Source organism: Sphaeramia orbicularis, chromosome 6 (assembly GCF_902148855.1).
Source record: "Sphaeramia orbicularis chromosome 6, fSphaOr1.1, whole genome shotgun sequence".
Taxonomy (NCBI): domain Eukaryota; kingdom Metazoa; phylum Chordata; class Actinopteri; order Kurtiformes; family Apogonidae; genus Sphaeramia; species Sphaeramia orbicularis.
Window position 1 is genome coordinate 57,348,342 of NC_043962.1, and position 26,342 is coordinate 57,374,683.

General features: G+C 40.1%; 1 protein-coding gene across 3 annotated transcripts in view; it reads left to right on the forward strand.

The window, feature by feature from the left end:
- The first annotated feature begins 11,047 nt into the window (after nt 1-11,047).
- The window catches only part of LOC115421210 (lactadherin-like), a 67,832-nt gene continuing 52,537 nt past the window's right edge, over nt 11,048-26,342 (forward strand). For all 3 annotated transcript variants that reach the window (XM_030136983.1, XM_030136984.1, XM_030136985.1), the window contains exon 1: nt 11,048-11,230. In XM_030136983.1, the coding sequence (XP_029992843.1) occupies nt 11,155-11,230 (76 nt within the window). In that variant the 5' untranslated portion in view covers nt 11,048-11,154. The remainder of the gene's footprint in view (nt 11,231-26,342) is intronic.

Sequence of the window (26,342 nt, forward strand, 5' to 3'; positions counted from 1 at the left end):
TAAAAAGTCATAGAATTAAAAACAACTAACTAACTAACTAACTAACTAACTAAGTAAATAAATAAATAAATAAATAAATAAGAACAGTAATCCACTACCAAATAAAAACAATAGAATAAAGATAGGACCTTCAAACATCTGACATGGTTTCAAAAGCCAAGGAGAAAAGATCGGTTTGAAGAAGGGATTGAAAAACAGACAGAGGAGGAGGAGGTGTGCTATGGACAGGCAGATGGTTCCAGTTCAGGAGCAGAACAAAGAAACCAAAACCTACAGAAGAGACACAGACGTAGAACCATCCACACAGTCCTGAACAGGCTCTGGGGGTCAGGTATCCAGTCCAGGCACCGGGTCTCAGCAGTATCAGGAGTATGGGCTACTGGACCTGGTCCCCTGGTGGGACATCTGGACCCAGAGCCACAGCCGGGGCCTCATGGGTGCAGGTTTTGGGTCGGACTCTTCCAGGTCTGCCCTTTGACCTCAGGTCTGTTCACACCTGCTGCAGAGTGTGAAGGGACTGGGATGAGGAGCAGATCCTCCAGGTCTGAGGCGGGATCTGCTCCAGGTTTGGGTTCAGGCGCAGGAGTTGAGGTTTTCTAGTGGGTGAGTAGGTTAATGACAGATCAGGAGGTCAACAGGTGGATGTGGATGCTGGACTGATCTGCTCTGTTCTACTGATCTGGACCAGAAGGAGAAGCATTGGATCTACCAGTGGATTCAGCCAATCAGGAGGTAGATAGGGGGATAGCGGGACGGACCCCCCATGTGTCCACCCTACTGCATCCTTCAGACTGGAACTCCATCTGCAAATGGACGTCCATCAGTCCTGGTGCATCTACAGCCTGTCCGTCCATGGGAGTGGATCTCTCCTTCACTGTGGTTCTCCCCGAGGTTTCTCCCTTTTCCCACTGGGTTTGAGTTTTTCCTCGCCGAGAAGGAGGGTCTGAGGACGGGGGATGCCCTGGACATGACTCATTTTCTTGCTGATTATTTGACTGTTGATGTTTACACCCAACTGACTCTGTACAGCCCTTTGAGATAACCTGGTTGTGATATTGGGCTGTACAAATAAAACTGAATTGAATTGAACCCAGAGCAGACCTGCTGCAGATGAGGAGGTGCATTCAGGAGGTCTACATGGTGTCCCCATAGAAGACTCAGGTCTGGACTGGTTGAGAAACCCCTCAGTGGACACTGACACAGTTATTTTATTCGTTTTATTTTTGTCATCTCTTTGGTTCAGAGGATCTTTTCTTCATCATAACGACAGGGATAAGCTTCTGTACGATGAATATAAACACCATTAAACAAATGTCCACCAGAGAACATCCAGCTCCACTGGTTTTCGTCTGTTAACATCCAAACCCAGATCTAAAAGCACCAGCCCACCACAGTCTGCATCACATCCAGATTCTGACACAAACAGACTCAGTGTGAATTTCTTCCACTGTTTCCTGACAGTTTAATCACATTCATGGTGCAGGAGGTGAAAGGCTGCAGATGAAACTGTGGGAGGTTCACACTCATTAAAGCAGTTCTGTTCTTCACCCACTCACAGAAAACACACCGACCGACCGACCGCTGCATCTGACAAACGCCCACATACGCATGAACCCACAGCATGAGGAACCACGACCAAACCACAGCCAAAGCTGATGTGAGTCCACAGTCCACTGAGGACACACGACACACAGATTCTTCATTTTTTTTCAAAATAGTAATTAGAACTGTGTTTTTATTTCAGTCTGTGTCATTCACATGAATCCTGGTTATGTCTGATTTGAATAAATTCTCAGTTCATGGTGTAATATTAAATCCACGGTGACTAGACCAGTCCACATACACATGAATGCACTATTAGAATGTTGGACTGCTGTGTTTATGTCAAACATTCACACTACAACACAAAGTAACACTGACTTTTATGTGAAATTACCTAAAACCACAGACCAGTTTTAATTATTGCACAGAAGGCAATTAGTTTCTGAATTGCTGTTTTGCAGCCAGTAGTTTGTGTTTAGTTTACTTTAGTTTAGTTTTTTATTGTCACCATGTTAGCTTTTCTGGAGCTGGAAGTGACCATATTTGGAATAAAAGGGGTGGAGCAGCATAAGCCTGAGGGGTCAGAGGTGAGCTAATGCTAATGCTAAGTCCTGGTTCATTGATTCTTTAAAACCCTTAACTTCATAAACAAAGTGTCAAAGTCATTCTGCATCTGGTCAGTGGAATTTAAACCATATCTACAGAGGGGTTTGTCAGGAATAAAATAAGATAAGAGTTAACATCAGTGTCGGTTGCTCATCTTTCAGACAGGGGAAGCTCATTGTCGGCTTACATTAAAAAAAAAGTCCAGTTATTTAAACATAAATTTGTCCTCTGTTCCTTTTTAAGAAAATGCTCAGTGACCTTATCGTACAAAGTAAACAAGAAAATGTTGAAATTATGTTAAATTGAAACAAGGGAGTACAATGAGTGTTTTCTTTCAGGTCAGTAAATGAACAGTTCATTTGGTTTCTGTGATTTCACAGCAGAATGTGTGACGTATTAAACTGAACTGTGTCAGTGAAGGAGCAGATCTGAAAACAGCTGTCAATCAAACGGGATTCAGCCTTTGGACCCATCCTCCAATCAGGACGTGGAAGCCCGCCGTCCAGCCCAGCCGAGCTCCGCCCACAGCTCCATTCACCCTCAGAGATGCCGAGTGTCTGGGGGGGGGGGGGGGGCAACATGGTGTCATTTATCCAATTATCGTCCAGTTAGAGTCGTTGAAAAAACCAGTTCCACTCAGTCCCATTGAAGTGCATGGACGCTGAGCGTCTACGGACAAATGCACTGAGCAGAGATGGAGGAGAAAACACAGACACGGGAATGGAGGAGAAGTGAACAACATCCAGTCCACTGATCTGGGATCAGACTGATTCTGAACCAACTGGTCTGAGAGATGAACGTGTTCCAACACATTTGGAGTCAATGAAATGAAAACAACTGAACAGATTTGAGCATTTAATGGGAGTCATTTTAGGAGAAACTGAGCTTCCACTGCAGTCTGACAGAACACCTGTGGTTTAGGTAAGTTATTCCTTTATTAGCCCCACCAGGGGAAATTCCAGATTTTCAGCAGCAATAGTGAAGAACAAACAAATGCAAACTAAAGACGAATCCAAAAAGCTCTAAATCCTGTTTCCTGCTGTGCACATGCTGATCATACCACAGGTTGGATAGAGGAGATACTCATATGTACACCTACACTTCCATATATAGACATGTATACAGATGATCCATCTGAGCACAGTTTATTGAACTGAAGTATTTGGAACAGTTTGTGGAGTCTGAATGTGAAACACCTGCCGTACCTGTCCTTCACACACTTCCACTGGATCAGCCTGGCACTAACGGAGCTCCTTAGTGTGTGTTGGAGGGGGCGGAGTCTTTGTCCATCATGGAGGCAGCCCCCCCCCCCCCCAGGTTCCAGAGGTCATCCCATGACAGAGCTGCTCTTCTTCAGTCTGTCCAGCCTCTTCCAGTCAGCTGAGGTGATGCTGCAGCCCACACTGTAGACCAGGGGTGTAACAGGCTAAGTACAAAGGCTGAACCCAAAAGCAAGACCACTGAACAGAAGTGAAGTCGAGTGTTTTTATTAAACACTTTTACAAATGGAAAAATACAACACAGAATGAGTAATAACTCTGTGAAGCCACTGAGTCCGGGGGTTGACGTCTGGGCTGCGGGTGGAAACGGCTGGCGACCAGCGTGGCCGAACCAGGAAAACCCCAACGGAATCCCAACTAGGGGCAAACAGAGGGAGGTCAAAAAACAGGCCAGGTCATACACAGAGAAGCAATCAGTAAGGCAACGGTACATGGACAGGCTCACAGTCAGTAATCCAGGCGAATGGTCGAAGCACAGGTAATCGGTGAAGGCTGAGGTAACAAAGGGAGTAGGCAGAATCAGAGTCGGGTACACGAACCAGGTCGTTGACGAACAGGCAGAACAGGAACGGGCAGAATCAGTGGTCGAAGGATGAAAACGGGTCAAAAACAGGCAGACTGACAGGATCCAAAACGCTGGTGAGTGAGTACAAGTTGTAGAACACAAACAGGGGAAGACACAGGGTTTAAATACACAAGAGGGCGGGAAGACAATTAGACACAGGTGGAGACAATCAGGGAGGAGTCAGGTAATCAGCACAGGTGGACGCAATCAAGGAAAGGAAGTAAAGACACCAGACATGACACATGAGGGAAACTGAACAAAATAAAACAGGAAATGACAGACAACACAGAAAAGACAGACACAGTCTGGGAGCAGACATGACAAGGGGGGTCAAAGTCAAGTTAGTTCAGTTCCACATTCACCCCAATAAGATCTGCAGTGGGCCGGACCACTAAAATAAAAACGGTGACAAAAGGAAAATTAAATGATGTCAGTGCTTACATCTATAATGTTTCCTTAAAAATCTGAATAACATGGACAACCTAAAATGTCTTCAGAAAAACAAGTGCAATTTTAACTAGAAAAGCACCTGGAGAGCACAGACCTCCGCCAAGGCAGATCTGCCCCCCCCCCATCACCACCAAAATGTAATCATTTCTTCCTTGTGCAAGTATCAACATTTCCTGAAAATTTAATAAAAATCCGTCCAGAACTTTTCGAATGATCTTGCTAACAAACCAACCAACAAACATACAAACAAGCAAACAAAAAACGGAATTCATGTCATAGAACATGTGTCTATGGATGTGCAAAACAAATTTCATAATGATATTTCATTCACGAATTACATTTTTTATGATTTTTTTGAAAATGGTGCATAAAAAATAACAAAAGTTAACAGAGTGTAACGGAAGAGAAATGGAGTGGAACGATATTTCACACAAAGTTGAATCTGGTCCCAGTCATGTGTCTGTCCAATTAGATTCAATTCACATCAATATTAGTTGAGTTCTAATTTTAAATGTGTGGGAAATGGGATTTTCAGTGTTCAGTGTAAATGTCCACAGAGTCCACATTCCACAGTGGATGTGGACAATTTAGTTCCACATACAAGAGATTGTTCTAAGCTACAGGTGGATCCAACTGGAGGAGAATCGGAGTCATTTTGAATTTTGGATGAATTTTGGAAAATGTCTCAATGATGACAGATGGAAAACTGTAGATGTTGTGACCTTGCTGTGACCTTGAACTTTGTCCTACTGGGACCAAAATGGACTGGGTTGGTCCCAGGGCCTAGGCCTATCTGTGGGGAAGATCTGGGAAAGATGGGTGGAAGAGTTTTACACTGAAGATGAAAACAAACAAACAAACAAACACACAAACAAACACACAAACGAACAAACAAACAAAGCAATGTTTACATCTATAAAGTTTCCTTAAAAATCTGAATAACATGGACAACTTGAAATGTCTTAAGAAAAACAGGTGCAACTTTAACAGTATTCTGCCACACTTTATCATTTACACATGTGCGTTACAACTTACTTTACAATTACGAAAACACAAAATATTTACTAACAGGCAGAATATTGGTAAAATTGCACTTAAATCTCTTAAGTCATTTCAGATCGTTAATATTTATTCAGGTTATTTGCATTTTTTGAAAAAGGAAAGTTTGTCGATGTAAAAATTTCATGTAATTTTCCTTTTTTTACACTAAAACAACGAGAAAATTTATGGCTGTCATTATCTATAGGTTACTGTGATAGTATTTTTCTGGACTGACCCACTTGAGATTATATTTGTCTGTATGTGGAACCTGAATTAAAATGATTTTGACACCACTGATTGTTAATGTCTTCAGTGTAATTTTTGCATTTCACAAATTCATCCCGGGGGCCAGATCTGACCATTTGGACTTTGGCCCCCAGGCCACATGTTTGACACCTGTGATATAGAAGATGGCAGAGGCCACAGCAGAGTCACAGAAGGTCTGATGGGCCTCATCTTCATCATCATCAAGTCTGACCTGGCAGCAGCGAGCTTTCAGTCAGTCAAAGCCTAACATTTACAATAAAACAGATGAGATTAGAGTGAGTCATGGAAGAAGAAATATGAAGTTCGTGTATTTAGATTTCAGTTCAGTGTAAGTCCATGGGAGCCTGGGCTTCATAGAGCAGCATCTAGTGGTCGTCTGTGATATTACAATTTTCAGATACTTCCACATCAGCTTCATTTATGAGTAAATGTCCTTCTAACCCAGGGGTCTCCAACTCATTTTAGTTCAGGTTTCACATTCAGCCCAATTCGATCTCAAGCGGGCTAAACCATTCAAATAACGGCATAAAAACCTATAAATAATGGCAACTCCAAGTTTTTCTCTTCATTTTAGTGCAATAAAAAACATCAAATTATGAAAATATTTACATTTACAAACTATGTTTTCACAAAAAAGATGTGAATAACCAGAAAAAAAATAATTTCTTAAGAAACATAAGCTACATTTTAACAATATTATGCCTCAACTTTTCACTTGTACATGTGCATTTACACACAATGTTCCACAAACATAATATTGTTGAAATTTTTAAGTTTGCAATGTTTAAGTAAAATAAGAATGTCTACAATATTATGTGTCAACTTATTAACACAACTTACAAATTGGATCTACAAATCCACAAAACATTTAGTAACAGACAGAATATTGTTCAAATTGTCCTTAATTTTCAGGTTGTTCACATTTTATTGTCAGGGTTATTCGACTGTTATTGGACTTTAGATCACACTGGGCTCAAACCAGTTCAACACCACAGGCTGTTCAGATCTTCGGTGTCATTTTTGCACTCCATAAAATCATGCTGTGGGCTGGATTGGAACCTTTGGAGGGCCGGTTTTGGCCCACGGGCCACATGTTTGACACCTGTGGTCTAACCCTTGAACACAACACGATTGTATAAAGAAAGTAGCACTTTCCTAACAGCCAGCAAGAGGTATGTTAAAAGTACGTAGAATTTTATTACGTTCCCTGTAGTTTTATGACAGTTCCCCTTTAACGCTTGTTACATGTGTTGTTTTATGAAGTATGTGATTTTCCAGATCTAACAGAAATTTATTTAAAAAATGACAAGAAATATATTTTTCTTGTGTATGTAAATTGAAACTAACTCGCTGACCTGTGGGGAAGCACAGGTTCTAGACCAGTGGTTCTTAACCTTGTTGGAGGTACTGAACCCCACCAGTTTCATATGCGCATTCACCGAACCCTTCTTTATTAAAAATAAAATATGATTTTTTTTTCAAATTCAAGACACAGGCATATGTTTTACTGGTGCACAAAATGAACCGTGCATTAACATCACTGTGTTCAAAGAACAAAACCAATACAGTGCATGAACTCACAACAAATTCCATCCCTTTTCACAAAGACATGACCTTTTGTAATACTACCACACTGAAATGGTTTTAATTTTTGACCTTATGTATTCCAATAATGAACTTATTGTATTTATGCTATTTATCATTTTTAACATTTTAACACACACCCATCACCTAATTTCCATCAGGCTACAATAATAATGAATATTTACTGCAAATCAGTGTGAGTTCTGCTGTTGTCGAGTGTGTGTCTTGACCTCCGCCAAACCCCTGAGACTGACTCACCGAACCCCTAGGGTTCCATCGAACCCAGGTTAAGAACCACTGTTCTAGATCCTCTGATCCAGTTCATTTTTTCCTTTCTTGGCAAATTCCACTGGTGTTTTCAGTTGAATAACCTCTCAGCTGACTGTTTCTGCATTTAAAATCTGACATCATGGCAAGGTGGCCCTATTGTTTATCTGTTGCTAGGTAACCCACTTCAATTCTATTCTATGATTCTAGGCATAGCAACGTGATTGTAAAGCTGTTGTATTCCAAAATTACTAATATCTGCCAAAACATTGGTCCTATCCCTGTGGTTTCCAACCGTTTTTGGCTCATTACCCCATTTTAATGTCACAAATTTCTGTTGACCCCAGACATTCAAAACGAAGACTTTGTTTGTTTTTTTTTGCTAAAATTAATTTGTTTTTGATCATGTTTGCTATCATGTATTCATCTTTGCTTCACTATGTTGCAAATAAATATTAATTTTATGTCATATCAGTCCCCGGACTTTTACTTGTTTTGTCTGTCTTGTGTGTCATTTCCTGTTTTATTTTGTTAGTTTCCCTCATGTGTCTTGTCTGGTGTCTTTACTTCCTCTTTGTCTTCACCTTTTCCCTGATCTCCTGACTCCTCCCTGATTGTCTCCACCTGTGTCCAATTGTCTTCCCGCCCTCTTGTGTATTTAAACCCTGTGTTTTCCCCTGTTCGTTTTCTCCCTTTGGTGTGATAACTTACCAGTGGTTTTTGATCCTGCCTGCCTGCCTGCCTGTTGTGACCCGTTTTGCCCATTGACCACCGTCTCTACCTGTTCCTCGTCTGCCTTCAACCTGGTTTGTCCATCACACCTGAGTATACGCCTGACCCCTGTCTGTTCTTCCGCCTTGGTGCCTCATCCTGGTTTTGACCCCTGCCTGGACTACCGGTACGTGAGCCTGCCTGACCCTATGTACGTTTGCCTGTCTGATTGTCTGTCCGTGTATGACCTGGTCTGCCCTCTGACTCTCCTTTGCTCTCTCCTAGTCGGGTTCCCCTCGTGTGCTCCCGACCTGGGCCGTAACGTGGTTCACTTAAGATCTGAAGCAGAGACGATTCCCCAACTCAGTCCAGCTGAAGACGTGTTCATTACTATCCTGTGTGAACCTGTTACTCTGACTATTTCTAATAAATCCCTTTTAACTGTATTCCTGTCTGAGGGTCTTGCATCTGGGTCCAGTACTCGTACTATCTGTCCTAACATTTTATTGGACATTTAGTCTATATAATGTCTATTATTGTGGACAGAGGCAGTAAATCCAGGTGTAGATTACTGCACAAAGGCTCAGGATCTGTCCAGTCAGTCCAGCTGTGATTTACAAGGAGGACAATTAATACTGAACAAACAAGAACTGAAACTATGAATTATGAAAGAGCTGCAGCATCTGAAACTGACCACAGTGAACATTTGACACAGAAACAGAACCACAGTGCTGCAGTTTCAGGTTCACAGTTTGTCATGTCTGTTATGGACTGTCATTGTCGCTTTCAACTCATTATATATTTTTTATTAATAAGGATTATTATTGGAAATTTCAGGCGACCCCCAGGTTGAAAAACACTCAGAGACTGTGTATAAAGATGGCTGATGCAATGGCATTTCATTCCATGGTGGACAAACCGATCCAGAATATCAGATTTAGGGGAGCGGCCATGTTGTTTCTGTGATGAGTCTGAGTCTGTGCAGTAAAGATGTATGACAGATGGGTCATTACAGCTATGAATCACACATTTTTACATCCGTGTTCTCTGAAAAGACCTGTGATTGGCTGACAATATCTATAATGGACTATTAGACTGATGGAGTTTAGACACGAAAAAGGTGTGCACCATAGATTGTTTTATTAGTACGGGTGTTTTTAAATTTTTTTTTTACGAATTACTGGAAATTTCAGGTGACCCCATTTGAATTCCAGGTGACCCCACATGAGGTCCCAACCCCAAGGTTGAAAAACACTGTCCTATCCACTTGCCGTTTTCGCTAGTCTGTTCCTCGGCCAAAAATACATATCAGCTCACATGTGCTCACAGCTCTTCTTTGTGTCTGTGTTCATATTAAATCAGTCTCAGTGAATCCAAAGGAACTTTGTGTTGGTAAATGACAGTTGTTCAAATGGACAGGATTTCAGTTCTGTTCAACATGTTGATGCTCATATGAACTATGTTTTCAGCTCCAAAATCAACCATTTCAGCACAATTAATGCTATATTTTCATGTCACAAATGGCCAAGTTCTATTTGAACTGAATTGAGCTGAAAAACAAATCTTCTCTTCTTTTGGATTCCCCAGTTTTTCTTCCCAGATTCTCTCCTCCATATCACATGTTTTATTTGTACAGGTTCAATCTGGAGTATGGTGCTGATCCATCCTGCTTCTGTTCCACCAATACATACATGAAGAATGGCACACAGCACTGTTTACATCAACACTTTTACAATAAGAAGCATTTTTAGACACAAAGAACAATTCTCTATTGTTCTTTCCTCTTTAGTCTGATGCTAAACTATCCAATAAATAATAGTGCTCCTAGTTTTTGCACAGGGATCATTAGTGTAAACGCTGACATGGCTGCAGAGCATCAGTATGATGGGATCCACAACAACCATGTCACATCCGTCCACTGACACATTTAGTGTTTTTGTGTCAGCTGGGATTGTTTTAGATCCACAATACCAACATTTAGGAAGAAGAGCACAATTAGCAATAGGAAGTCTATAAGTTTATTCCTAATAAAGTACTGGCACTGACCAGAGCATCATGGGTAATGTCACGTCCGTCCACCAGCAAAAGTTTTCACATCCACGTGCTATTCCCAATCCAATATTTATGAAAATAGAGCTTCCACTGTCAGAGAATATCAGTAGTCTGTGCACAAATGGATTAGCATTATTTACACACACTTCTGTGACTTTAGGACAACTGTTTTGTTTTTTTTTTTGACCCTCGTTTGACCCCCTAAGGAAATTTTAGTTGATAAGTCTGCCAAACTGCAGCAGTCAGCTGTGTACGGATTTTATGTGATGTCCCACACACACACACACACACACACACACACACACACACACAGAGTCTACTTCCCTTTTATAATATAGGATGTGCAGTGTTTTTCATGTTCATTTTTATTTATGTATTTATTTATTTTGACTTATAGTTTTTTTTTTTTTTTTTTTTTACTAACATTTTCTTTTTTGATTGTCTCCCCTTTTCTTTCTTTTCTTTTCTTTTTTCTTTTTTTTTAGTTCTGTTTTAATCCCATTGGCCGTTACAGCGTCATTTGTTTCCATGGTGATTTACCGTATCTCCTCTCTGTTGTTTTCCCGGCAGCAGCGACAAGGGGGCGCGGCTACAACTCAACCCCGGGCCGTGATTGGCCGGGGGCGGTAGTGCACGTGCTGTTGAAGTAAAGCCCACCCCCTCCCGCGCGGACCCGCTGAGCAGAGCCGAGAAGAGCCGAAGAGCAGCCGAAGCAGCAGCACCGTCCTCCGCGTCCGACCGAAGAAAAGTGGCTGAAAAGCGGACCGTTAACGGACACGAGCTGACGGTATGGAGCACAAGAACCGGATCCTGCCCTGGCTTCAACTTTTAGGCGCCTGTGTGTTCCTGGTCCGGGCGGCACGAGGTGAGTTCATGTGTTTTGTTTACGGCGGAACCGAACGGACCGATTCAAGTCGAGTTTGTCCGGTTTGAGCTTCGGTCAGTGTGTGTTCAGTGTGTTTGTGTGGACGGACCGGGACCACCGGACCATGTATACCTGACATATGTACGAACCGGTCCAGTACCGAACCTGACATTTAACAGATAGCAAAGGTTTGTGTTCAGAGCGACCGAACCGGAGAAAGGTGAGGAAAATATGAACAGAACCAACAAAATATGAACAGAACCAACAAAATATGAACAGAACCAACAAAATATGAACAGAACCAGTAAAATATGAACAGAACCAGGAAAATATGAACAGAACCAACAAAATATGAACAGAACCAACAAAATATGAACAGAACCAGTAAAATATGAACAGAACCAGTAAAATATGAACAGAACCAACAAAATATGAACAGAACCAGTAAAATATGAACAGAACCAACAAAATATGAACAGAACCAGTAAAATATGAACAGAACCAACAAAATATGAACAGAACCAGTAAAATATGAACAGAACCAACAAAATATGAACAGAACCAACAAAATATGAACAGAACCAGTAAAATTTGAACAGAACCAACAAAATATGAACAGAACCAACAAAATATGAACAGAACCAGTAAAATTTGAACAGAACCAACAAAATATGAACAGAACCAGGAAAATATGAACAGAACCAACAAAATATGAACAGAACCAACAAAATATGAACAGAACCAGTAAAATATGAACAGAACCAACAAAATATGAACAGAACCAGTAAAATATGAACAGAAGCAACAAAATATGAACAGAACCAACAAAATATGAACAGAACCAGTAAAATATGAACAGAACCAACAAAATATGAACAGAAGCAACAAAATATGAACAGAAGCAACAAAATATGAACAGAACCAGTAAAATATGAACAGAACCAGTAAAATATGAACAGAAGCAACAAAATATGAACAGAACCAGTAAAATATGAACAGAACCAACAAAATATGAACAGAACCAGTAAAATATGAACAGAAGCAACAAAATATGAACAGAACCAGTAAAATATGAACAGAACCACCAACAAAATATGAACAGAAGCAACCAAATATGAACAGAACCAACAAAATATGAACAGAACCAGTAAAATATGAACAGAACCAACAAAATATGAACAGAACCAGTAAAATATGAACAGAAGCAACAAAATATGAACAGAACCAGTAAAATATGAACAGAACCACCAACAAAATATGAACAGAAGCAACAAAATATGAACAGAACCAGTAAAATATGAACAGAACCAACAAAATATGAACAGAACCAGTAAAATATGAACAGAACCAGTAAAATATGAACAGAACCAACAAAATATGAACAGAACCAACAACAAAATATGAACAGAACCAACAAAATATGAACAGAACCAGTAAAATATGACAGAAACAAACAAACCCCATGTAAGAACAGTTAACGAAATTTTAAATAAAAGGTTAAAAGGATCAAATGAGTCAAGTAATCAATAAAATGAGCAAAATATGAACCAAACAAATAAAAAGAATAGAAATAAGATGAACAAAATATGAATAAAAATAACATAATCACCAAAATATAAAGTTAATAATCAGCAAAATCAACAAAACATGAGTAAAAATTAATAAATAGAGCAAAATATGAGTAAAAAAGTAACACAATCATCAAAATATGAAGTTAATAATCAGCAAAATGAACAAAACGTGAGTAAAAATCAATAATATGAGCAAAATATCAACCAAACAAATAAAAAGAACAGAAATAAGATGAACAAAATATGAATAAAAATAACACAATCACCAAAATATGAAGGAAACAAACCTCATCTAAGAACAGTTAATGAAATTATAAATAAGAGGATAAAGGTTAAAAGGATCAAATGAGTCAAGTAATCAATAATATGAGCGAAATATGAACCAATCAAATAAAAAGAATAGAAATAAGATGAACAAAATGAGCAAGGCATGAATAAAAATAACATAATCACCAAAATATGAAGTCAATAATCAGCAAAATGAACAGAAAATGAACTCAACATTCACATCTCGTTCACATAAAATAAACCCAAACAGGATCAAAACCAGTGACGTGAAGTCAAACCCTTCAGCTGTACAGATTTATTTCATTTTTTTTATTAATTAACACTAATTGTGTCATGTCACACTGAGTCTCATCATGACACATTATGTCTGAACCTGCAGAGGACACACATTTCAGTCCTGTTTCCTGCTCCACAGCCGTTCTAAAATGCATCCTGTGTGTTTGATTATTAATCAGAGTCATTATAATTATGTGTCTCAGTTATTTCCTGACAGCGGAGCTTTATTTTAGTGACAGCTCATTTTATTTATTCATCGTTAATCCACTTTGATGCTCTTCCAAATGTAGCTTTTTGTTGGTTTTGTTGGTTTTACACATTTATGGACAGTTGTGTTAAAAAAAACAACAACTTTAAATTGCTGTTTAGGGCTGATATGCAGCACAAATTTTTTTTCAGTGATGTTTTGGAAGATTTTCTATATTTTTGCCTCCACCAGGAGGTATTGTGATCACTTTGCTTTGTGTGTGTGTGTTTGTTTGCATGTTTTTTTGTTTGTTTGTTAGCAAGCTAACTCAAAAACTTATGGACGGATTTTCATGAAATTTTCAGGAAATGTTGATACTGGCACAAGGAAGAAATGATTAAATTTTGGTGGTGATTTTGGGGGGGGGGGGGCAGATCTGTCTTGGCAGAGGTCTGTGCTCTTTGAGCGCTTTTCTTGTTTGTTTGTGCGTTTGTTTGTTTGTTTGTTTGTTTGTTTGTTTGTTTGCAACTTTACGGTAAAACTCTTCCACCCATCTTTCCCAAATCTTCCCCACAGATAGGCCTAGGCCGTGGGACCAACCCAATAAATTTTGGTCCCAGTAGGCCAAAGTTCAAGGTCACAACATCCACAATTTTCCATCTGTCATCTTTGACCAATTTTCCAAAATTCATAAAAAATTCAAAACGACTCCGGTTAGCCTCCAATTTGATCCACCCGTAGCTTAGAATAATATCTTGTATCTGGCACAAAATTGTCCACATCCACTGTGGAATGTGGACTCTGTGGACATTTACATTTATCAATGTTAAATTACCTATAAAAATTTATTACCATGTTTGACTGCAATTTTTCTGCTGTATGGAACAACCTTGAAACTGTTGAATTTAAAAGGAAATAGTCGATCCACACATGCACACCGCGGTGCTTGGCAGAGGTTTGCGTTCTCTGAACATTTTTTATATAATATAATATTACATTATTTGTTTGTTCAAAACAGTTGTATTAAAATTGAAACATTTAACTCAATCCAGATTTAATATTCTGTCCAAATGGCCTTGTTCTGATGTAAACGGTACAAAATGATGCTTGATGATGACAGACGGAAACTGAGTGAAGTGGTGAATTATCTGTAAAACTCTAGTTCGTGGTCCAGTTCTAGCTGGAGTCTTGCTTCCTGACTCCTTTACCTGGTCGGTGAGCCCGTTCTCAGTTCCGTTTCTCCGTAAACCTGGACCCTTCATGGTGTTTCCTGGGTCTGGTTTGTGGTGGGTCGGTTCATCTCCAAAGTAACAACCAGCAGAAGCCTCCTTCAGCAAACAGACGGACGTGAGGGAATGTGCACTGCGGCCTCTGTAGGTCTGCTGTGGGCGTGGCCTCTGTAGGTCTGCTGTGGGCATGGCCTCTGTAGGTCTGCTGTGGGTGCGTTGGGAGGTCGTGGTGCGTTCGTGTGCTTCATCTTTGCGTCCTCAGGGCTGATGATGAGCAGAGCGTCCTCTTTCTTCCCTTTATCCTCCTCTCAGAGCGTTAACCTCCTGCCACCGGCCGCAGCCTTTGTGTGAATCAAACCCATGTAGGACAGCGGACAAAAGACACGGCGTCCTCATTCTACTCCTCATTCTCTCAAACACAAGGAGATGCATGTTTTTACTGTATGAGGCTGGATTCTCCTCTTTGAACATGTTCCTGAGGACACGACCAGCTTTGATGTGGACGACCATAAACCTTTTGGTCATGCTCAGAAACCTTTGACATTTGTAGAGTTTATTGTATTTGATAGATTTCCTATCGTCTTCGGTGTGAAGTCTGTTCACTGCATGATGTAACTTCACTAACAGTCACAGTTCAGCACGTGTCTAATACAGGTTCATATGTTCAATCAGAAACATCTGTTCATCAGGGCTGTAAGAAAATATCAATATCGCAATATATCATGATATTTCACTTCACAATACTGTATCTAGGGATGTAACCATATGAAAATTTCATATCACAGTTATCATTATCATTGCAGTATTATTGAAATTGTGCTCAAAATGTTAAAAAAGTACTAATATACACACTGAAATAATTTAACCAAGGTGGATTTTGAAAAAACAAACAAACAAACAAAAAAACCCAAATAAAATAATAGTCCCACTGTCCCTTCTGTGTCAGACACATTCAAATATTAACCCTTAGTGGTCTGAGTCTATTCTGTCTGTTTTTCAGTCCTTTTGATTTGGCCTTTATATACTATAGAAACAAATGTTTCCTATACCCATGTTTAGGATCTATTTTTTCAGCACAACTTCATCTATATCATCTGTCTATTATTTTTCTCATTTTAACCTACTATAAAAACACAAAAGGACAGAAAACACACACAAAAAATATAAAACCTGATTTGAAAAATCTATATAATTTATTGCATAAATAACACACAGATGCTTAATGAACCTTTTCACAGACTTTAAAAGTGAATATTGGTTCCAAATATTAGGTATAGAAAATTAAAATTGTAATAAATTCAAACTATACTCAAATATTTGACATAAAAGCAGATCTTTACATATTTTCTTTCCCCTAAAAGTACTGTAATGAAACACAGTTATCATGAGAATTAGAATTTTAACAGTAATACGAACTGTCTGCAATTTTACCGCGGTTTATCGTTATACTGGTAATCGTTACATCCTGAATTATAACCATGATTGACACACAGTGAAGTCAGATTTTTACATGAATTCACTAACATTATCCCTGGATTTTTAATATTGGTATGAATAATCTAGCCTTTCCTGAACTGTCGAACATGATGGAACTCAGAGCAGTGTTTCACCGTACCTACCACCACATCATCCATCTGACTGTCAGTGAATATGTCTCTGTTTTATTGTGACCCGTGTCCTGGGTTTGCACCAGAATCCTTCTAAATCTTTCATCTTCCCTGGAAGAAGAAGTCTTGTATCTCAACGGGACTTTTCTGGATAAATAAAGGATAAATAATGAGCAGCCCAGCCTCTGTAGATCTCCCCCAGGAAACAGAATGAAGCCAAACCACTCCAAATTACAGATGTGGACTCACTGTGGACTGATGACATCACAGGACCTCCTATGACACAAGTGTCAAACATGTGGCCCGGAGACCAAAACTGGCCCTCCAAAGGGTCCAATCTGGTCCCTATTTGTGAAATACAAAAATTACACTGAAGATATTAATAATCAAGGATGTTGGAAACATTTTGGGTCAATTCAGTCTAAAGTGGATCAGACTAGTAAAATATTATCATAATGACCTATAAATAATGAAAACTGCAAATTTTCCTCTTTGTTTTAGTATAAAAAAGTAAAATTAGAAAAAAAAGTTACATATACAGACTATCCTTTCACAAAAATATGAATAACCTGAACAAATATGAACAGTCTGAAATGTCTTAAGAGAAGTATGTGTAATTTTAACAATATTCTGCCTGTTACGAAATCTGGAAGTTATGATGCACATGTATAAATGATCAACTTAGGCGTAATATTGTTAACATTGCACTTTTTTTTCTTAAGAATTTTCTGGTTCATATTTGTTCATGTTATGTTCAAGTACGGTTGGTAGGTGTAAAATTTTCATCATGGACTTTTTTCACTCAAAACCACAGAGAAAACTTTGGAGTTGACATTATTTATCAGTTCTTATCCTATTATTCATATCATTTTACTGGTCTGGCCCACTTTAGATCCTATTAGGCTGTATGTGGCCCCTGAACTGAAATGAGTTGGACAGCCCTGTCTTACGATGTATTGAGTTTACATCAGGGGTGTCAAACATGCGGCCCGGGGGCCAAATTCGGTCCGTCAAAAGGTCCAATCTGGCCCGTGGGATGAATTTGTGAAATGCAAAAAAATTACACTGAAGATATTAACAATCAAGGATTTGAAACTCATTTTAGTTCAGGTTCCACGTTCAGACTAATATGATCTGAAGTAAAATAATAACAAATAACCTATAAATAGTGACAACTCCATTTTTCTCGGTTCTAGGTTCAGCTGGACTAGTTTTGTTCTTTTGAAGCAACACTAGTCCAGTTGATCCTTCAAGAACTACCAAGAAGAACAATGACCCGGGCAAATGAGAAAATGAATGAGAAACGGTTTTTATTTTAGCTCCAAAACTCCAAATTTTTAACAATATTACGCCTGTTACCAAATATTTGCTTAACGTTGTGTATAATGCACATGCACAAATGATAAGCTGAGACATAATATAGTTACCTCCACCAGGAGGTATTGTGATCACTTTGCTTTGTGTGTTTGTTTGTTTGTTTGTTTGTTTGTTTGTTTGTTAGCAACTTTATGGTAAAACTATTCTACCCATCTGTCCCAAATCCTCCCCACAGATAGGCCTAGGCCCTGGGGCCAACCCATTAAATTTTGGGCCAAGTAGGCCAAAGTTCGAGGTCACAAAATCTACAGTTTTTATTACCTACGCCAAGGAGGTTATGTTTTTGCCAGGGTTTGTTTGTTTGTCTGTTTGTTTGCTTGTTTGTTTGTTTGTCCGTTAGTGTGCAACATAACTCAAAAAGTTATGGACAGATTTGGATGAAATTTTCAGGGTTTGTTGGAAATGGGATAAGGAAGAAATGATTAAATTTTGGTGGTGATCGGGGATGGGGGAGCCCACGGGGGGGGCCACTGATCAGCCTTGGCGGAGGTCTGCGCTCTCCGAGTGCTTCTAGTCCTATCTGTCATCATTGAGCAATTTTCCAAAATTCATGTGTGGACTCTGTGGACATTTACATTTAACATTGAAAATCCCATTTCCCACACATTTAAAATTAGAACTCAACAAATATTGATTGGAATTGAATATAATTTGACATACACATGGCTGGTACCAAGCTTCAACTGTTTCTGCTGTATGGAACAACCTGGAAACTGTTGAATTTAAACAGAAATAGTCGATCCACACATGCACACCGTTCAGGGTGCTTGGCGGAGGTTTGTGTTCTCTGAACACTTGTGTTTTCATTGAGGTTCGTTTGTCTGTTCGTTTGTCTGTTAGCAAGATAACTAAAAAAGTTATTGATGGATTTTGATGAAATTTTCAAGAAATGTTGATACTGGCACAAGGAACAAATGATTACATTTTGGTGGTGATGGGGGGGGAGGGGGCTGATCTGCCTTGGTGGAGGTCTACGCTCTCTGAGTGCTTTTCTAGTTAAAACGGCATTTTTTCTTACCAATTTCATTTTTTTCAGGTAATTCATGTTTTTTGTTAAAGGATAGTTTGTAAACGTAAATATTTTCATAATTTAATGTTTTTTATTGCACTAAAATGAGGAGAAAAAGTTGTCATTATTTGTAGGTTATGATGCTATTCCTTTACTGGTCCAGCACACTTGAGATCCAATTGGGCTGAATGCGACCCCTGGAAAAAATGAGTTTGACACCCCTGGTTTACATTTTAAAGACACAACAGATTGACACTGGTTGAAGGTCACAACCCGTTGTTATCCAGATTACCAGAGGTCACCATGTTCCATGACACCTGACTGAACAGGGTTCTGTTGTTCTGTTGGACTGGGTCTGCCCATGTCAGATTCCAGGGTTCTGTTGGACTGGGTCTGCCCATGTCCGATCCGTTGGACTGGGTCTGCCCATGTCAGATTCCAGGGTTCTGTTGGACTGGGTCTGCCCATGTCCGATCCGTTGGACTGGGTCTGCCCATGTCAGATTCCAGGGTTCTGTTGGACCGGGTCTGCCCATGTCAGATTCCACACTGGTGTCGGGGCAGAATAAGGTGTGGCCACTCTGACCAAAACACTGAGTCAGTTTTCCAGAAGCAGCCGCCAGTACACAAATAAAAGGCAAACTGAACTGTACTGAATGTCCACACACAGCGGAACCGGGCCTTTAAAGACCGGTTCAAAGCAGAGCAGGGTTTATCTGGCCCACCTCTTTCAGGACTCTCAGCAGGTTGTTGTGTTTTTGTTGAAGACAGCAGAGAAATGTCAGTGTGTTTTCAGTCTGTTTCCACCACTGAAGCTAAATTTAGAGTGAGGCTAGTGGCTCCACATTACCCCAAGTCTGACGGAAGGTAAGAATAGACACGCAAACCATGCCAGAGTCAGCACCCATCAGTCCAGGTCTGCATTCTGATAGATTCTGGATCCCTGGGTTCCTCTTAGTGAAGGACAGTAGACCTGCAGGTCCAGAATATGTAGATTCAGTCCATCTCCTCTTGGTCCGTACAGTGGCGTGGAAAAGTATTCATACCCCTTGAACTTTTCCACATTTTGTCATGTTACAACCGCAAACATATTTTATTGGCATTTTATGTGAAAGACCAACACAGAGTGGCTCACAGTTGTGGAGCAGAAGGAAAATGAAGCATGATTTTCAATTTTCAAGTTTTTTTTTTTACAAATAAAAACTGAAAAGTGTGGCGTGCAAAAGTATTGAGCCCCTTTTTCAAGCCATTGTTTCTACAGAATCGGTGAAGCTGATGCTGCTTCATGTTGCAGTTTAACCAGCGACGTGGTAAGTAGGGATGAGAATCCAGAACCAGTTCTTTTTGAGAACCAGATCCCAGTAGCTTGATTCCTTGGAATCATTTGCCTGCTTAACGATTCTGCTTATCGATTCCGCCTTCGTTGCTCATGCGTGATGACGTCACGCGTATGCTACATTGTTTTGGTCAGAACGTAGACAACATGGTGTTGAGGTAGAAACGGTCTAAAAAGACGACACCAGGTCCAAACAGACCACACCAGGTCCAAACAGACCACACCAGGTCCAAACAGACCACACCAGGTCCACTGGAACACTTTCAAAGCTTCCATTTCTTCTAAAGGGTGGAATCCCTCCAGTCTGTTCAAACATTTGTTCACAGCATGTGATTCATTTACAGGAATGTCATATATTTGATTCACTACTTAGCGACATTTGTGAATGTAGCGGCAGAGTGAACGCCAGGCCGTCATCCGGGCCCAGTTCCGGTTCCAGTGCGGGTAACAAACGTCATACCTCCTCAAATTCAAGTTTCTGAAGGTAGAGGAAAGGAAATGAGGTGCACAACAACGGGAGACGGGCTGAGTCAAACTGGTTCGACGTAGTGGAAATGCGACAATAGAGGAATTAGTAAAGAGTCTGTAGTTTCACTGCATGCCGCCCCCTGCCCCACCCCAAACTGGGCCCGGCATCATCCGATATTATTATTTGTACATACTGTATATGTTATATTATATTTTCTGTGCAGATGAAAATATAAAAGACAGTTAATGCAAACACACCTGTTTGTACTCTTTTATTCCTTCACCCAATGAAAATCAAAAAGAGAATCGATAAGGAATCGAATCGATAAGCAATATCGATAATGGAATTGGAATCATTAAATTCTTATCGATTCCCATCCCTAGTGGTAAGACATGAAACACCTCAGCAGGAGACGTCCAGGAGGCATCCAAACAGATGACCCTCCTCAGTCTGCTCCTCTGGATGTGGAGCTCCTCATCCTGGAGGCCAGACCCCTTGAACAGGAAACCCATCTCCACCTCCTCTGTCCCTGAGGTGGTTTTTCACCATAACAGACCAGTAGAACTTTCACATCCCGGATCCACCTTTAACCCATTCAGGACCCCTACACTTAAACAGGACCTGAACCTGGAGCAGATACTCCAGTCTTTACTGACTGAGACCCACGATCTGAGACCTGGACCAGGTAATCCTCATCCCAGACCATGGAAAGACTCGATGTGGCTCAAGTGAAGTTTCTTTTAACAGTTTTATGACTTGATGATTTCCACTCTAAGACTTCACTCAGAGGTGTTTTTACTGTGACGGATGAGACATGTTGGAACTCGTTTGAACTGAGCCGGTTCTGGGGGTTCTGAGTCATATGTCCCAGTGTCAGTTGGTGAGGTTATGACAGCTCATTTCTGCTTTCATTTCTTCCTTTGTGGTCCTCTGAAACCCATCTCCTCTTTTAGGTAGAAGTTGATTTGATGTCACTGAATCTGAATTTGATGGTTAAAGGATAAAACAGTGACTAATGTGAAAACATGTTTAATCTGCTGTGTTCATTAGACTTCAGTGACCCTTAAAGACCCAAACGTCCACCTTTAACCCTTACAGACCCAAACGTCCACCTTTAACCCTTACAGACCCAAACGTCCACCTTTAACCCTTAAAGACCCAAACGTCCACCTTTAACCCTTAAAGACCCAAACGTCCACCTTTAACCCTTAAAGACCCAAACGTCCACCTTTAAAGTAAAGTAAAGTAAATTTTATTTATAGAGCACTTTTCACAGACAGAGTCACAAAGTGCTTTATCAATTCAAATCAGAATCAAATTAAGTTTACAGAGACCCAACAGAATCCTTCAGGAGCAAACACTTGTGATTGGTGACAGTGGCGAGGAAAAACTTCCCTTTAACAGCAGAAACCTGGAGCAGACCCAGACTCCTGAAGGATGGACGACTGACAGGACCAGTTGGGGTTAAAGAGAGAGAGAGAGTAAAGGAGGAGAAAAGAGAGAGCGATAGAGATATAGAGAGACTTGGGGGGGGGGGGGATGACACATGGAGTACGTTATGATGAATACATAGAGTGTAATCAGTCTGTGGTGGTCCTGGGTCAGGTGGGAGACTAAAAAGCCTTTTTGAACAGAAGGGTTTTGAGGTGTTTCTTAAAGCTCTGTACAGAGTCCATGGACCGTAGGTGTAGAGGCAGGTCATTCCATAGACGTGGTGCCACAGCTTTAAAAGACCTGTCACCACGTGTGCTAAAACAGGTCCGTGGAACCATCAGCAGGTGCTGTCCTGAAGACCTCAAGCTACGAGTTGAGCTGTAGGGCTGGATCAGGGAAGCAATGTATGCAGGGGCCTGGCCATGTAGGGCCCGGAAAGTTAGCACAAGAATTTTGAAATGAAGACGATATAGAACAGGGAGCCAGTGGAGAGATTTAAGGATGGGAGTGATGTGGGTTCTCCTGTTTGTGCGGGTCAGGAGCCTGGCAGCAGAGTTCTGGACAAACTGTAGACGGGCCAGCTCCTTCTTGTTTAAGCATGTAAACAGGCTGTTGCAGTAGTCTAAGCGAGAAGATACGAAAGCGTGAAATATCATCTCGAGCTCATTTGTGGACACCATAGATCTGAGTTTGGAGATGTTGCGTAGGTGGAAGAAACAGTTTTTGACTAGGTGTTTGGAGTAGAATTCTAAAGACATGTCCTGGTCAAAGATGACACCCAGATTCCTCAGTTTTGTCTTTACCGAGGAACTCAGGTCTCCAAGGTGATGTTTGATCCCTGGGATTGCACTGTCCGGGGCAATGATGAGGGTCTCAGTTTTGCTGGAGTTCAGCTGGAGGCTGTTCTCATTTAGCCACTGCTTCAGCTCTGACAAGCAGTTGATTAAGGAACTCAGTTTGTGGGGCTCAGAGGAGTTAAAGGAGCAGTACATCTGGATGTCATCCGCGAATAGATGATAGGAGACATCACTATACCGTTGGATAATGTGGCCAAGTGGGAGGACATAGAGTAAGAATAGGACTGGTCCCAGGACAGAGCCTTGGGGCACACCACACAGTAGATCCGCTGAGTCAGATTGGAAGCCCTTAACCCTTAAAGACCCAAACAGCGACTGGTGACACAAACCATCCACAGATATAAAGTGTTTAATACCTTTCTATCCACTAATCCTGTCAATCCATGTCAATAATTGGTGTAAAATACAGTTCTTCATCTTTTCACGGTCATCAGATATGACCATATTTGGACATTCAGAGGCTCCGTAGTTACTGTGGAAACACTGTCATCTTCTACAACATTGATTCCCCAGTAAAACCCATGGAGTTGGATCAATGACAGTGGATGGACACACTTGTTTTTGCATTCAGTCAGCAATATCTTTGCTGAAAAAGTCACTTTTTCTTCATTTTTCTGTTTTGACATAATTGACTTTGAATTTACTCTGAGTTTTCATGTACATTTACATGATCAGTGAATTAAATATAGGAAAATACATGATTTGCATCAAAAAATGCAAAATACAGAGCGCTATATTATTTAAAAAATGGTGATAAATCAGTTAAGAAAAGTAGATATAGAGAAAAAAACTCATTTGGGAACTGCCACAAAAGTAACACTGGGTCTTTCTGGGTAAATAGGCTCTGATCGGCTCGGCCACTTCATCCTGGACCTGAACAGACCCTGTTCTCTCAGATCCACAAACCTGGTTCTGTAGGTTGAAAATGTGTTTGAAGAGGATTTGAGGAGTCGATGCAGTTTCTGGAAGAGGGTTCTTTCTTTTCTTTTTCCTTCTGATCTGCAGCAGAAACAGGGCAGAAATCTGAAGCGCTGGAACAAATCCAGCTCATTTGTTACTCACATGAATGAGGATTAGATTCAGATCATGTTTGGAATAGTTCTGCACAGAATCTAGACTCTGGACTTTGTCAGTGAAGTCCAGCAGATGGATTTAAATGTTCACAAAGACCTGGATATTTTAGGTAAATAAAACCTGAACCAGTGGTTCCAGGCACAACAAACCCCGCCCCTCACATGTATTGTAGCTTATTTTGTCATGGATCCAGCTGATGTCATCATGTCTATGCATGTGCTGATGTCAACATATCAACTGCCTCTGTATATGAGCCAAGTTTGAAGTAAAGTGAAACAAACTGATGTTTTTATAGACATTTGAAATTTCACCCATTATAAGTACATGGAAGAAAAGAGATTTTAAAAAATTCATAAAAAAGTGAAACTTTGACCTACTTTCCCGAAAATGTAATCACATCTATTCTGGGTCACTGCTAATCTATAAACCCAGTTTGGTCTGAATTCAACCAATAGTTTTACTGCTAGAGTGTTAACAAACAAACACACAAACAAACTGGGGTGGGGATATAAATAACACCTCCAATCTACAGAATCAACATCTGTCAGTAACTATGAATAAAACAGAATAGAGTAGAATAGAGTAGAATAGAACAGAATAGAATAGACTTTATTTGCCATTTGCACAGATACACAGCAGTTTAGGTACACTGGAATTCTTGTGCATTTCCCTGAGTCGGAAAAAGAGTTAGAAAAAGGTAACGATATGACAAAAAAGACGGATACGAAACATAAACAAAGCTAAAACATATAAAAAAAACAGTTATTGCACATACAAGCCCAAATACATATTTGTAAAATAGAGTATTATAAAAAGAGTAATAATAATAATAATAATAATAATAATGATAATAATAATAATACTGAGAGGTAACAACAAGTTATTGCACATTTGATTAATGTCAAATCATCTGTTTGTGCTTTAATGACATCTGTTTATGACTGAATGTTGACGAAACCAGGTGATAAGTTATGGTTTCATAAATTATTCCTGCAATAAGATGAAAACTGCATAAAATACAAGTACAAAGTGACAATGATGTAAAGCAGTGGTTCTGAACTGGTCTGGCTTCTGGACCCTCAATCAGCCTTCAGTGACAATGACAATTCCACAGCCTTCACTGTGGAATTTTTACACTTTGTAAATTCATCCCAGGGGTCGGATTGGAACCTTTGGTGGGGCGCATTTGGCCACCAGGACACATGTTTGAGACCCCTGCTATATAAGACGTTTGTTCAACATTCAACTGTCCATGAATGAAAGACAGTGAAAAACCTCATTGTAAAACACTTGTGTTTTATTGTCATGTGATGTGGATGTTCTCTTCGGTTTCAGCCTCCATTTGTTTCTGAATGTCCAAGTCCAACAGCTCTGTTGATCTATGTTTCATCACATATGGAGACCGGTCTAATTCTGGTTCACTATTAATGTGAGTCGGCCCAGTTTCCAATCTGCCGTCTTGAATATTTTACATTGAATCTGTCACTGAGTTTTTCCTTCAGCCGCGGCCTGTGACGTTTCAGATCCGTGCCTCTGCTGTTATTTAAAGGCTGCGTTCGGCGCCGTTCTCCACACAAGCATGTTGTTGTTGTGTTGATGTTGCGTGACGTGTGCCTGTGTGTATTTTTAGCCGGTTCTGTTTCTGTTTTTTTTTTTTTTTTTTTTTTCTGTTTGAAGCAGCAGATGGCTGCAGCTCACACATATATTCAGATCCAGAGTAAACAGTTCACCTGCAGCTCCAGACCCAGCGTATGGGTCCGTTTGATCACCTCTGTGATCATCCACGTGTTTTCTCTGTTGATCGTTCATGGGTTCTACAGATTGTTCTGTTCAGGATAAAGTGTCTTAAATCAGCTGGTGACCGTTTTTCTGTCATTGAATGTTTGGGTCCAGAACCCCTGAAGCCCAGGGAACAGATGGCTGTTCTTTTGTTTTGTGCTTTGTCTCCATGTCTGAGAATCACATCCAGCTCTAATTTTACACCCGTGTGGACCTCAGAAACTTCCTTTACACAACATGGATGTTTAGTTGTGTGATTAATAGGCCTGTGTATTGACAAGAATCTGGAGATACGATACAAATCACAATACTAGGATCACCATACGATATATCATGATACTGTTAAAGAGGCAATTTTTTGTTTGTTTCTTTTTTTAAATGATTATTTCCTTGAAGAATTGAATTACACCAGAAATCTGCACAAATACTAAACACATTTTTATTTGATCAGAACAGGATCAATGTTATATCACAAAATGTTCCTGTGTTCAAACTGAAATTCTGTTTTACAGACATTACAGTTTCAGATCCTGTTCAAATGTTCATATTCTATTAGTTCAGAACTAACATCAGTAACAACAGTATTTGAGTTCAATCCCAACAAAGGAACTAACATTATT